The 14,156-nt window shown below is 41.2% G+C and overlaps 1 protein-coding gene and 1 long non-coding RNA gene across 2 annotated transcripts in view; one reads left to right on the top strand and one right to left on the bottom strand.

Moving 5' to 3' along the window:
• The window catches only part of LOC140907099 (uncharacterized), a 41,235-nt gene extending 33,148 nt beyond the window's left edge, over nt 1-8,087 (top strand). The window contains exon 3 of the long non-coding RNA XR_012157373.2: nt 5,931-8,087. This is a non-coding gene — a long non-coding RNA (uncharacterized LOC140907099). The remainder of the gene's footprint in view (nt 1-5,930) is intronic.
• Nucleotides 8,088-8,881: 794 nt separating this feature from the next.
• Nucleotides 8,882-14,156, bottom strand: part of MYO10 (myosin X) — a 272,590-nt gene continuing 267,315 nt past the window's right edge. Inside the window, exons 39-41 of the mRNA XM_073332289.2 lie at nt 11,243-11,695; nt 10,614-10,805; nt 8,882-10,264 (exon numbers count right to left, since the gene is read on the bottom strand). Coding sequence (XP_073188390.2) covers nt 10,154-10,264; nt 10,614-10,805; nt 11,243-11,695 — 756 coding nt within the window. The 3' untranslated portion in view covers nt 8,882-10,153. The remainder of the gene's footprint in view (nt 10,265-10,613; nt 10,806-11,242; nt 11,696-14,156) is intronic.

Raw genomic sequence — 14,156 nt, 5'->3', positions numbered from 1 at the left:
CTAAAGTGTAGGAGGCAACGTCTTTCCAGACCGCAGATAAGGAGCCTATGCCAAGACCATCAGTTTCAATTGTGCTGGTTTCTAAGAAGATAACCAAGAAGATTGCTACTGTTGGCAGTGCCAGATCCCATGGGTCAGATTTAACAGATGCTTCTGATTTGGATTAGTCTTCCACGGTTCTGATTCTGAGACTCAAGTCAGTTCCACTTTCTACTTTATGATCCCATTTAAGTCTCAGTCCAGATCCAGTGATGCCTAAGTTTGTAAGTTCAGCACTGTTGTTTTACAAATCCTGGTGGCGATGTCATATCTGAAGAGGACTATGAGGGTAGTAGCAGATCTGATGTGACATCTGATTGTTCTTCAGATCCAAGTGAGAAATTGTTGGGGGATAGAAGGAAAGAATTGGATGGTTAAATCCAAGGCCTAAATCCATTACTCCTGAAAAGAGGGTATGATAAGTCTTTCTCTGCAGTCATCTCCACCTCTATCTCCCAAGACTCCTACAGGATCACCACGCAGACCTTTCTCACTTTTCATGTCTCTTCATCCGCCAGTGTTATCTCCATTAAGATCTACTGCAGAATGGCTCCACAGTTGTATGAGGATCAAGAAGGACTCAAAAAGACCTGAGCTCCCACACCCCCAGTTTAAGCCACTCAGGGCTGGTGGTCCTCAGTCTTGTGGGCAATTTGCCTCCACATACTATGGGTATGTTCCCTGATCCTAATTATTGGAGAGAATGTCCATCTTGGGCTTGGTGATCTTACTGGGCTTGCCTCGCAAGTTCTTGAGTCATCCACAGTATGGATGGAGTAGTGATATTCCAGCAGATAAGGGTCTGGGTGTAGAGGAATCTTTGAATCTGATTCTACTGGAGCTGTCTGCACCCCAGACATTGGTACCTGACACACTATCTGAAGAAGAAGAGTTGGCTCCTTTTTTGTAGCACCAGACTTTTGTCCTCATGAAAATGTGAGCATTGTTTCTGTTTCATCTCTGGTCAGAAGATGCTTCACATTTACATGAATTGATGGATTGAATGGCATCTACTTTTAATTTACCTTCAATGGTTATAGAAGAGGCTTCACATCCATTTGATATTGGCTTTAATATTCTTGGGGCTCCATCAAAGAACAGGATGTCTTTATCAATTCTGGGTGGTCTTTTGCAACCTGCTAAAGCAGTTTGGGTTAATCCTACTTCCTGCCAGCCTATTTTAAGAAGGCAGATAAACTGTATCAAATCCCACATGAAGGGACTTAATATTTTCAGACTTTCACCACCCCAAATTCTTTGGCAGTTGCAGTTGTGAGTAATAAACTTAGACCTGGTCAAGCCCATTTGACTCCTACAGATAAAGAAGGGAGGGAATTGGATGCCCTTGGAAGAAAGAGTTTTTCCCCCTTTATCTCTTGGTATTAGAATAGCTAAGTACCAGGTGATAATAGCCCGCTACCAATTTCATCAGTGGGAAAATGGCTACATTTGTGCAAGATTTACTGAACGATCAGAGGAGATTGGCCAATGCTTTCTTGACAGAGGGACAAAATGTGGCAAAACATGCAGTGCTGCTTTTTTGATCTCCAGTTACAAGCAAGTAACCTTCACTTTCTGACTGCTACCTCCCCTGGTTGATGTCATCTTTATGTTGTCAAGGATGATTTACAGCCATGGCTCTCAACCTTTCCAGAGTACTGTACCCCTTTCAGGAGTCTGATTTTTCTTGTGTACCCCCGAGTTTTACCTCACTTAAAAACTACTTGCTTATATAGGCACCTACTCAGTGGGTGCTGCGGGGCTGGAGCACCCACAGGGAAAAGTTAGCAGGTGCTCTGCACCCACCAGCAGCCAAGCTCCCCCTGCCCCCATCCCCTCCTCACCTCCTCCTCCCCTGAGAGTGCCACATTCACCCACCTCCCCCTCCAAGCGCTTCCTGCCCGCCTCCTAATACCTGTTTGGTGGTGCTTAGGACTTTCTGGGAGGGAGGGGGAGGAGTGGGGATGCGGCGTGCTCCGGGCAGGTGGTGGTAAAGAGGCAGGGCAGGGGCGGGGTGGCGCAAGGGGTCAAGCACCCTGGGAGGGGAAGTTGGTGCCTATGCTTGCTTACAAAATCAGACATAAAAAATATAAAAGTGTCACAGCACTCTATTACTGAAAAATTGCTTACTTTCTCATTTTTACCATATAATTATAAAAATAAGTTAATTGGAATGTAAATATTGTACTGACGTTTGAGTAGAACAGTATAAACAAGTCATTGTATGAAATTTTAGTTTGTACTGACTTCTCTAGCGTTTTTTATGTAGCCTGTTGTAAAACTATACAAATATCTAGATGAGTTGATGTACCCCCTGGAAGATCTCTGCATACCACTGGGGGTACGCATTTCCCCTGGTTGAGAACCTCTGATTTACAGAACTAGCAAGAAATTCCATGTAATGCTGGCTTGTAAAGCCTGTTCAGCACAAAGGTTGACATTTTTCAAAAATTGTTGTTTAATGTGTGCCTCCTAATTCCATATTAAAACATCTGATTTTTAGCAGGGCTGAGCACTTGCACCTCCCCCTTGTCTTATAAAAAGTGCTGGTATTCAAGATCACTGGTTTTATGACCGCAGTTAGGTTTCAGGTCTTTTAGACAATGGACCTCATTCTGCATTTTAAAAGTCATATGGCTTGTTGGTGTTGTGGGTGTTTTGTTTGGCGTGGGTTTTGGTTTGTTTTTGTGCAAATGACATTTCTGAAAAGGCCTCCATTTCTCTCAGCAGCGGTGACTTCAAAGGAGCTGCTTGACAAGGTGGCATTGTTTGGCATTCTGGATTCTCCTGTCACTTTGACAGATGAATGTTCAGCTAGTGTTGACTTGAGTTGTGAGTTTTTGTTTTTATGGCTTCTTACTTGGAAAGTGAGTCTGACCCTGGATTTGCAAATATGGTTGCATGTCTGGAAGTGTAACCATTGTTGCAATGAGGGTTTGAGGCATTAGTCTTATGACATGCTCTCTTCTCCTGCAGAGACCTCACATGCCACTTCTCAAAAGTGGACGTGGCCTCCTGGCACAGACCTCTCCATCTGGGTCTGTCCAGTGCAACAGGTTTCCAGGTTTTAATGTCCACTGTGCATGCTTTGAGGTTGCCTTCAGGCTGTCTTTATTTATAAGGATGGATCAACACTTAGACTATGTCTACACTGGCAACTGAGGTTCTTAGATATGGTTGTCCCTGTGGGCGCTCCACTACTCTCCTTTCTCCCCCCCCCCTTCAGAGTTTTCACGCTAAAGACACTGTGGTAGAGAAGGAACGGAGCGGGGGATTGATTGCATAGCGCTATGTAACCACCAGAGGTGGCACAAGATGGGGACAGCACATGTGCGACCCAGTTAGGCACTGCATTTGAAATTCTCCAATCGCAGGCACAGGGACACAGATTCACCTAAAGTGAAGTATCCATAGGGACAATCATCTTGAAGAACTAGAGTTACTGCACAGGGTGAGTAACCTTTTCCTCTGTTCATTCCCACTGAAGCACCTGGCAGTGCCCACTGTCAAGAGACAGGATACTGGGTTAGATGGAACATGTTCTTATGTAAGATTAATTGGAAAGAATTGTTCATTGGCTACAGTGATTGACTTCAGATCAGACAATCGTAAAGGAAAGAGTGAATCTAGATTCCTTGTCTTCTCAAATATGCAGGCATGATCATCAGACACTTGGTAAAGATTCTCAAAGGTGTGGAGAGGCTGAAGGGGAGCACTCTGTATTGGTAATGAGGTATTTCCTGTGGTCTGGGTAAATTTGCAATATGAAAGTATTTGTCGTAAGGATCCAGTGTTCATTCTGAACTTAAACCAACAGATAAACCTGTTGAGCTATTGAAGATCTTGGATGGGGTGCTATCCCCTATATTTATTTGGAACCAGGAAATAGTAACAGTAGAACCCCTTGTCCTGGAATTCTTTGGATACTTTTTCCACTGCTCCGAGTTGCAGAAGGGAGTCCACTTCCTTCCTGAGCAATAACTCATGAGAGGAGTCCCCCAGTGGGGATGGGGAGAAAAGATAGGAAGGATTTGGGGATTTGGAAATGAGTACCTTGTCTATCATCTCCAGGACCCAATGGTCTGAGGTAATCTGCACCCATCTGTCCCTTAAAAAAAAAAACGGTAAATGGCTCCCAAATGGGGAGGAGGAATGGATCCTGACCGCACCATCAAACTTGATGGCAGGAGTAAGGTGGCGCATGTGCAACAGAAAAAGCAGCAGCAGAGGGTTCCTCTTCTGAAACCTATGACCCTTCCTTAGAGGTTTGAATGATCTTTACTCACCATAAAAGTAAGAGGACTACTGTCTGCCTCTGGTATGGTTGAGGTTCAGATTGTTTTCTCGGGGGGGGGGGGGGGAGGTTACCAATAGGTCTTCTAGTACTGTGAATTGGGTGGGTGCCATAAATAGAGGCTGTGGTGCCAAGATCTCAGGAAGCATAGTCACTATTAGTGTGTGTAGAGAACTCATATATTTTGTCAGTGCATTTGGTGCTAGGATTGGCTCCTTCTGAGGGTTGACCCTCAATCCTAAAATCTTCACTCAGGGGTGGGGCACAATACTCGTTCAGCTCGGACTCCAGTGGTGAGGTCCTTGGTACCAGAAGTGTCAGTACTGAGTGCTTCATAGAAATGTAGTACTGGAAGGGACCTTGAGAGGTAAGCTAGTCAATTCTCCTGTGCTGTGGTAGGACCCAGTATACCTGGACCATCCCTGCCAGGCGGTTTTGTTCAAACTGTTCTTAAAACCCTCTCATGATGGGGATTCCACAACTTTAGAAACCTATTCCAGTGCTTAAGTACCCTTTATAGTTAGGAAGTTTTTTCCAATATCTTAACAAGATTTCCCTTGCTACACATTGAGCTCATTACGTCTTGTCCTACCTTCAGTGGTCATGGACAACAATTGATCACTGTCCTATCTTTAATAGTCTTTAATAGTTATCAAATATGTTATCGGGTCCCCTTTCAGTCATCTTTTCTCAAGACTAGACATGCTCAGGATTTTGTAAACTTTCCTCATATATCAAGTTTTCTAAACTTATCATTTTTGTTCTCCTCTGGACATTCTCCAGTTTGTTCACATTTTTCCAAAAGCATGGCACCAAGAATTGGACACAGTACTCCAGCTGAGGCTGCACCAGTACTGAGCAGAGCAGGACAGCTAATCCTCTGTCTTACATATAAAACTTTTTTGCTAATACACCATATAATGATTAGTGTTTTTTGCAACTGCACTACACAGTTGTCTTATATTCAATTTGTGATCTACTATAACCCCCAGAGCCTTTTCAGCAGTTTTACTGCCTATCCAATTATCTCCATTTTGTAATCGTGCATTTAGTTTTTCCTTCCTAAATGTAGAACTTTGCACTTACGTTTACTGAATTTTATCTTGTTGATTTCAAAATTTGTCAAGGTAATTTTCAGTTCTAATCCTGTCCTCCAAGCTGCTTGCAACCTGTCCCAACCTGGTGTCATCCACAGCTTTTATAAGCATACTCTCCATTCTGTTAGCTAAGTCATTAATAAAAACATTGACTAATACTGGACCCAGGACAGTCCCCCTGCAAGATCCCACTAGATATGTCCTCCCAGTTTGACAGTGAACCATTGATAACTACTCTGAGTACAGTTTAACAAGTTGTGTATCCTTATTATAGAAATTTAATCTAGGTCACCATTCCCTAGTCTGTTTATGAGAGTCAGTCTGCAGTTGCTGAGAGCGGACTCATTAAGGGCATACAGTTATTATGCAGAGGTCTTGTAGTGACCACTCAGCACTGAGGCCTCAGTGAGCCCTGGTGTTCGCCTTAATGTGTCACCTGTGCTAGACCTGCTTGGTGAGATCTGGGTCTCTGGTCACCATGGGATCGCTATTTCTTGCAGCCTCTGTCTTCCGAGAACTGAACTGAAGACACGAGGGAGGCTCTGGCCAACTCTGTGGCTGAGGAGTGGGACTTCAGTGCTGGATGAGCTCTGGACTTGGGTGAACTATTGACTTACCTAGTGCTTTGAAAAGTAGCCTGGTCCAGTCATGGAGTTGTCTCTGCCTCCAGTGCTGAGGAAGCCCTCATGGAGCTCTCAGGGAGGAAGAGTTTCAAATGAGACTCTGGTCTGGGGCCCTTTTAGAAAAGGTGCAGCATGTAGAACACTTGTGTGATCAAGGCACTTACCCCAGACGGAGACGGCACTTTGTGTGTCCATCATTGTGTCTCCCTCACAAGAGGGGCAGATCTTGAATCCTGGGGAGTATGACTCCACCACGTTCAAGGGGTGTTGTGGTTGGTGCACAGAGGCAGCACAAGGATTTGAAGACCTCCGTTATCAATCTAAGATTTTATTTTATTGCCAATGGGCTGAAAACAACAACAAATTAGAACTAACAACTGGAAGAATAAAGTTGCACAGTATGTTGAAATGCAGACACTGCCAGTGTTCCACCTTGCAGTCATGGGCAGCAAGAAGGAATGGGAGAGCAGTTGAAGCTGCCCTACCCTTTTTTCCCTCTGCTTTGGATGGCCCAACTGTGGCCCAACCGACACTGCTATTCAGAATGATTCCAGTCTCACAGGGTAGGGCACACACGCACCGGAAGTGGAATACATGTGGACAATCTAACAACCGGACTTCTGATTTTTGTCTTATACCTTACAATGCACCTAAAGTATATGTATATTGCAATTTAATGTTCTTGCTGCCATGTGTTGTTCCTCTCACCCCCATCGCCTTATGTTGTTACGCTACAGGAAATCTCCTTTAGGATATGCTCCTCTTTTGGTCAGGAGGGGAAAAGGAATGGAATGATCAGATATGTGTGAAGAGATCAGCCACTCATAAGCACAGTAAGTTTGCTACATGCTGTGCTGTGGATTCTCTGAGAAACTGATGTAAAAAAATCTCAGGGAGTGAGGGTAGCATCTCTGGAAAGCTGTGTAGCACTAAATATAGGACGCTATGAAATCCCTGTTAATGAGAACACTGACGAAGTCACAGAATCAAAACAATGACATGGAATTCAGGCTCTGCTTGGCATTAAGCTCACACTGGCAACTGGGCAGGGAGGGCTGCTCTACCTGCAGCTGCAGCCACTGGAGGTAAGAGACCAGAGGGTATGGGGAGAAGGTGCAGGGGGCTAGGGCCATCCGGGAGTGCAGGGGTTAGGGGAGAGAGGCTAGCATCTGGGATTTAAGGGCAGCTTCTGAGAATTCAGTTTCTTTGCTGTGTCAGTTTCATGCCAGGAGTTGCAGTGGAGGTGAGGTGCTCCTCTGGGACATTGGCATCACGGTAAGGGAGAAGCTGACATTCCCTCAGGGCGCAATGTCATTGAAAGTATTCAGTGCTCAAGGGAGCACAGGTTCATCTGAAAGAACCTCTTCACGCTCCTTTATGTGGTATCAGTGTCTCACACCTCAAAGACACACATACACCCATAAAACCAGAACGTGTATGTGTGTGATATGAAGAGACGAATGCCTAAAGGAGCAGAGGTTGTCCTATCTTACATCTTCTTCCCTGTAAGCTCTGTAGACACAAAGAGAAGCTTTAATATAAAAAATCTACTTACAGAGAAGAGGGAATCGCTTTCTGAGAAAAACACTAAAAGGCTAGCCATAAATTACGACAAGGAAGATGTCTAAAATAATGACTGTTTATCAATTTGTAATTCTACTCAGCAATAAACTGTTGATTTAATAGGTTGAAATTATTTAATCAAATCTGAAATTAATATAAGCATTCCTTCAAAGTACTGAGTTTAATTTAAAATGGCAACAATGTGTCTGCTGCAAGGATGGATTATTTTATGTTTAGTGCATTTTTAATTTTGTTAATTATTCAAATATGAATTCAGTTAAATTGATACTATAAGAGACTCTTACTTCTGGGGCCTTCTCGTGTTACTGTTCAGCAATGTCACTTTGGTCATATTACCAAATGCTACTTTAAAAAGTGATTTAAAATGTGTTACCTTTGCCTTGTACTGTATATCTGCAGGATATTTTGTTTGATTTTACAAAAATAAACCCTTCAATTTAGTTTTTCCCATTGCAGTCCAATTCTGAACATTTTTATGCATTTATAGTAAGGCTACTTAATTGTTAATGTATCAAACAATTTTGATTAACAAACCATAAAGATGGAATTTTTTTAATGGAAAAAACAAAATCAGAAAATCCACAATAATAAAATGGATTTCATAGGGCCCTATAAGTAGCTACATTTTCTCTGCAGCAGGTATGAGGGGCTACTGTTTGTGGCAAGCTTTTTTTCAAGCCCCTTGCAGCTTGTGATGAAGACCTCTCTTGGTCATACATTTGTCATGCTTGTGTATGCTCAAAGTTGCTGTAATGTATGCTGTTCACCCCTAGGGTATGTCTGGTTGCTGACTAAGTTATTGATTGCTAGGGCAGCACAAGTGAAAGTTCTTATGTTTAACTGCATTGTTTCCAGAGAGATTTTACATTGTACAGGAAGAACTCAACAATTCTCACGCTTTAGCATTTCCCTGATTCCTCCCACATTTCCCCAGGCTGCACCCATATCTTTAGCTATTTGTGGATTGTTTGTAGAATACCAATTTTTGTTATTCATGAAGCTTATTACCAAGCAGGTAGTTTGGGCTTTTGGAAGCTGGATATATTAGAAGCATTTATATATTGCTATACTTTTCTTTACTCGATGTAAAACACAAATACCATCACAAATGTAAAAGCAACTCCAGTTTGAAGTGTATTCATATTCTTGTGCCAAAAAAGTTGGAAGACTACTAGTGTTTTTCTAGAAACCAGATTCAATATAAATGGGAAATAAGTATGTTAACTAGGATCTTTTATTGCTGGACTTTCTTTGAGCAAATAATCAATATTTCTTAAAGGCTGAGGTCGTCAATAAGGGCTAGTACATGTTTATATATTTATTGCTATGGACAAAAGACATTATCAATTCAAGTTTTACCTTTATATTACAACTTTTCCATACAAAAATAAAAGTCCCAAATCAGCTTTACTAGTGGCTGATAGCACTGACTTATTTACAGGTGCTTTGTCAAGAACCATCATTAGGCAGCAGGGTAAAATATTGAGAGGCATTTATAACAATACAATAGTTTAACTATATATAATTTTTCTCCTGTTTAATTTCTACTTTGAAGGGTTCTGACCTTTTCTGATTGGTTTATTTTGGAGCATCCAATCAGAGTTTTATAAGAATAGCATCTTTAAAAGAAAAGTTTAATATTTAAAATTTTAAATTGAAACAAATTAAAGAATATTGTAACTGCATTTCCTTATTAGAGCAGTTTATAAATAGTTGCTCAGCTACATATCTATTTATAATACAGCACATACAGAATGCAGACTTGCTACATATGTGGTAAAATACATTTGTAATAGTAAATCAAAAAGATATGAAAGTCCCAGATTTTGATTTGTTAATAAAACTGGCTTATAAAAGTAACTGTAAAATTGAAACAACTATAACTCTCTGGACTATTATAATTTACAGAAAGACTGTTTACATCATTGCACATCATTATTCCCTTTGCTTTAAATGCTTGTGAAATATGGAATAAAATTAGAATCTACATAGGTCATATGCATGCACACAGAAGCATGCATCCATGAAAACAAAACACACTGTTAACTAAGTCCATAAGGAAGGCTGCCAGCAGCATTCCGACAAAAATACTTTCTCCCCCACACATGGATCAGGCCAGTAGGTTAGTGCATTATGGATGAATTAACTCCTCCTCTTCCATCTTTTCTTAGTATTCTGAACAGGGGGAAAAAGCACATCCCGCTCAACACCACAATTTATGTATATGCAAGATGGTTTTAATGTCTTAAGGCACTTCTTACTGCTTGTATTAAGGCATACAGTATGTCAACTAAAGGTAAAAAAGCTTTGGAAATTTTGAAGAATGTTAGTCATATACTAAAAACGTTTGGCTATTTAAGTTGATATTTTACAGAGGCCACCTGAAAAAAAAACTTTGATTGACGATTCCCCCAAAATTCTGTTTCTTGGGTAGCTTGTTGACAAATTTGATCAGTATTTTCAGGCCAGCAGTGATATCTTTTGAGAGTAATGGCACAGTGAGACTGGTTCTGTTTTCACCTGGAGCTGCTTTGACTCCCATGGCTACTCACTGATCGAGAGGTGCTGAAACGTTTTTTCACAATCATACTGATATAAGCTTTCATCAGTTTTGCGATGTCAACCACCTGCCAAAAGAGTAAAAATAACTCAAACCTTTTAATGTGATATAATAATGCATCTCACCACATAAAATAGTGGTATGACTTCCATTATCTAACCACTTACAAAAAAACCCTTACTGTTAGTTAACACAAATACTTAGAAACTTAGTAGTTTCTACCCTATTTCTGTTTTGCCTCTACTCTACTTTGACTATTGTTAAAAATCAGTATGTTTTAGATGCAAAATCTACAAAATTATATTTAAACCTTTAAAAACTAAGCTAAAAGTATTACCTTGAAAAAGAGTGCTAGTTAATAAGAGATGAAATTAACAAGAAGAGCATATTAAAAATTCCTCTTGCTCTTTACTTACCTTACTGGTCTCAAAAAGCAGTTCTCTCTCATCCACCACAATCTTGTAGGTGTTGGCAAGTGGTGCCCCAAAGGACAAAATATGTTCATATTGGAACACTTCTAAAGGCCTGCCTTCTCCACGCTTGTAGACAGAAACTGCATCAGCACTGACTCCCAACCAGAGTTCTTGTGGGAAACCCCCTTCTTTACACTAGTGAAGGAAAGAGTATAAATGAACATTCAGGAAAACTTGGGGAAAAAAAACACCACCACTTAGTGCTGAGGTCGTCTTCTGTGCACCCTAAATCAAAGTTCAAATAAAGGTAATACAACATTCTGTACGATATTTTCTATTCTCCCTCCTGCCAATTTTTTTATGGGAGGCAGTTATTTGATCTTGTAGAAAAATATTATGGTTCATTAATAGACAAATATAAATGTCTACATTGGGCATTATATTATAACTAGAGTGCCTTTTAACTAAATACTCCATATGCCAGCCTTCTCTCCTCCAAGAGAAAGATAGCAATATTCATTGAAATAATATATTGTTACGTTCAGAGAGGACACTTCGGTATCGAGCTCATTGTCTAGAATAGTAGCAACTCACCAATGGGTTACTGACAATGCTTAGTATGTCTTGCTCACCTCCACATCAAAGAGCGTTGACCCATAGCCAGGCCACTCCTTAATCAAATACATGTACTTGGCCATAGCCTGTTCCTGGTTCATTCCCTGAAGTTTTTTCCACTTGTCGATAACACTAGTCCTTGCAGCTGAGACTTCCTCTTTGATCCACATATCCAACATCTGCTCCTCCTCCATCTTCTGTTTGCTGATGGAGCCACTGCGGAAACTCCTCCTCAGCGTTCCTTCAAGAAAGCTGGCTCGCTTCCTCTCAATCCTGTCTGCTGGGGTAAACATTTTAGTAGACTGTGTAATACGAGACTTCAGTCTTTGTAAGGGATAGACTTCTTCTATTTCTGGCATGGTGGTATGCAGACTGTAGTCTCCTTGTAGATATTGGAGTCGCAAGGCAGCAAGGACCTGGAGGGTTTCTTCAGGAGCAGGGTAGTGTCCTTTAATCACTGCCTCATGAGCCTAATGGGAAGTAAGAAGAACGCTAGCTTTACGCACGGATAGTAGGACTTAACTCTTTGGAAACTAGATAATATTTGCAAACTGGCTTTTTCCTAGGAGTAGGTATAGACAGCTAGTGTGGGGATTTGAGAGACTGTCTCTAGCAGACAAGAGAGGCAGGGTAGGTCAGGAATCGTGAGTGGGAAGTATCTCAATGTGCCTTCTTAATTGGATTATCAAGCCAAGAACAGCAAGGGGTCAGTGGGGAATATAGTGGGGTCAGAGAGGGAACCAGGCAGCAGTAGCAGAGGCAGAAATTGGGGAGAAGAAACTAGTCTGGATTACAGGGCTTGTTGAAAAATTTCCATCAGCTGGTTTGACAAGAAAACTTTTTTTTGACAAAATGAAATTTGTGACAAGTGTCTGCTTTTTGTGGAAAATGTTGACCATCAACAAATCAGAAACTTTCAGTTTGGAAATGCTGCTATGGTGCCTTATGGGAGTCATCGTTCAAGTGACTCATGTCCCGGTTCCCCTCTATGTGTCGGGCTGCCCAGCTGGACTAGATCTTCCATGATGATGATGCACTGTACTAACTCATCAAAAAGAGAGATCATGGTGCATTGTGAGAGATGTAGTCCAGCCCATAAAGGAGCAAGGGCAAGAGGAAGCCAAACTACAACTCACTGCGCATTTCTGAATTGAAATTTTCAGCCAAAAGTTTTCAGTCCCCCCCCGCCCCTCCGAAAAGTCAATTTTTTCTGTGGAAAATTTTTGATAAGTGTTTGTGGGGGTTTTTTTTGTTTGTTTTTGGGGGGGTGTCAAATTTTCCATGGAGGGGAGGGAGAAAAACATGATTGTCTAACCAGGTGTACTGGGGAAAAGAGCGGAGGGAAAGAGATGGATAGTTGGATTGAGGCTGTGTGTGTGCACGTGTGCAGCAGAGTTAAGTAGTGAAGGAGCACCTTAGTGTCAAACTGTCTTCAGTGTAAGGGTTAACTTTAGATGTTAAAACCGTTCATAGGTTTAGAGACACAAAAATTCAAAACTGGAGACACTGATTTTTAACTGATAAAATAATACCAATTACTTGGCAGCAAACCTGTGCAGTGGATAAAAATGGGAGCAGCATGGCTGAACCCACATCACAATCACATCCTTAAGATATATCCATAAAATTCATTTTCAAGATTGAATGCTCTATGCTGTCTAGCTGGATTACTGTTGTTCCTATCAATATACACAGAGTGCTTGAGTGACCATGGTGTGCTCATAGTTGCCATAAGAAAGTGAAGAGGCAGATTCTCTGAGGAAATTGCCTTCATATAATTGCACTCATTTTAATTGCAAACTCTGCAAGCACCTGTCTGCAGTTCAGATCACTACCACAATGTGATTTTCAGAAGACAGCACTTCAGTGCTCCACAGCTCTTCTAGGTTATATTATCTAAAGGATTTTCTTAATGATTCTGTTCAAGTTTCATATAAACAAACTGCTTGGCTGTTCAATGCCTAATAATCTCTCTCTAGACTGGCAGGGGCTTTGAGTACTGCAGTGGTAGCCGGTTCAGCGTCAGAGATCTGTGCTGACAGTGGAGTAAACAAGGAGTAAAAAGAAAAGGAGGACTTGTGGCACCTTAGAGACTAACCAATTTACTTGAGCATAAGCTTTCGTGAGCTATAGCTCACTTCATCGGATGCAACGAAAGCTTATGCTCACGAAAGCTTATGCTCAAATAAATTGGTTAGTCTCTAAGGTGCCACAAGTACTCCTTTTCTTTTTGCGAATACAGACTAACACGTCTGTTACTCTTAAACAAGGAGTAGTAATTAAGGAGCTCTGAAGGGAGCCCCCCAGGTAGACCAGAAGGACTGTGTCTATAATGTGGCTACTTAAGCCAGGTCTTAACTAAAAAGTTAAGTTGACCTAGCTACTGTAAACCGTGCTAGGTCAACGGAAGAAACAAAAGGTCAAACCAAATATACTTATACGGGAAGCCCTAGGGACATTTTAAAGTGGTCACTAGACAGAGAAGATGACAGCTTACTGAAGGGCTTTCCTTAGACCTTCACAATGTGGCACAAAATGAATCAACAGCTAAAACATTCTGCAATAATAAATCCCAAGAGTGAGAATCTTTGCTGGCATAATAGAGGGCTTGTTATAAAAAAAAACAAACTGTTTCCTGTCAATATTTATTTTAAGATTAATTTACACCCACAAACCCATTTCGTTTATTACCAGTTTTGTCCTTTTGCAATAATAAACCCCATTGTAGGGTGAGTACAGCACATTCATTACTTATCACAGTGATCTGATGGGTACTGGGGGAGCCAGACTGCCTATTACCAAGCTTATTAAACTCTAATCTACTGCTGAAAAATTGAAGAGCTATTAGCTGTCTTCAGTTGCCAGTATAAGTCTTGGTGTTTAAAAAAAACAAACAAAAAAACCCAAAGCCAACCCTTATGTATTTCTGTG

This window comes from Lepidochelys kempii, chromosome 2 (genome assembly GCF_965140285.1).
Source record: "Lepidochelys kempii isolate rLepKem1 chromosome 2, rLepKem1.hap1, whole genome shotgun sequence".
Classification (NCBI taxonomy): domain Eukaryota; kingdom Metazoa; phylum Chordata; order Testudines; family Cheloniidae; genus Lepidochelys; species Lepidochelys kempii.
The sequence above is the reverse complement of the archived record's forward strand: the minus strand, read 5'-3'. Positions and strand labels throughout refer to the sequence as shown.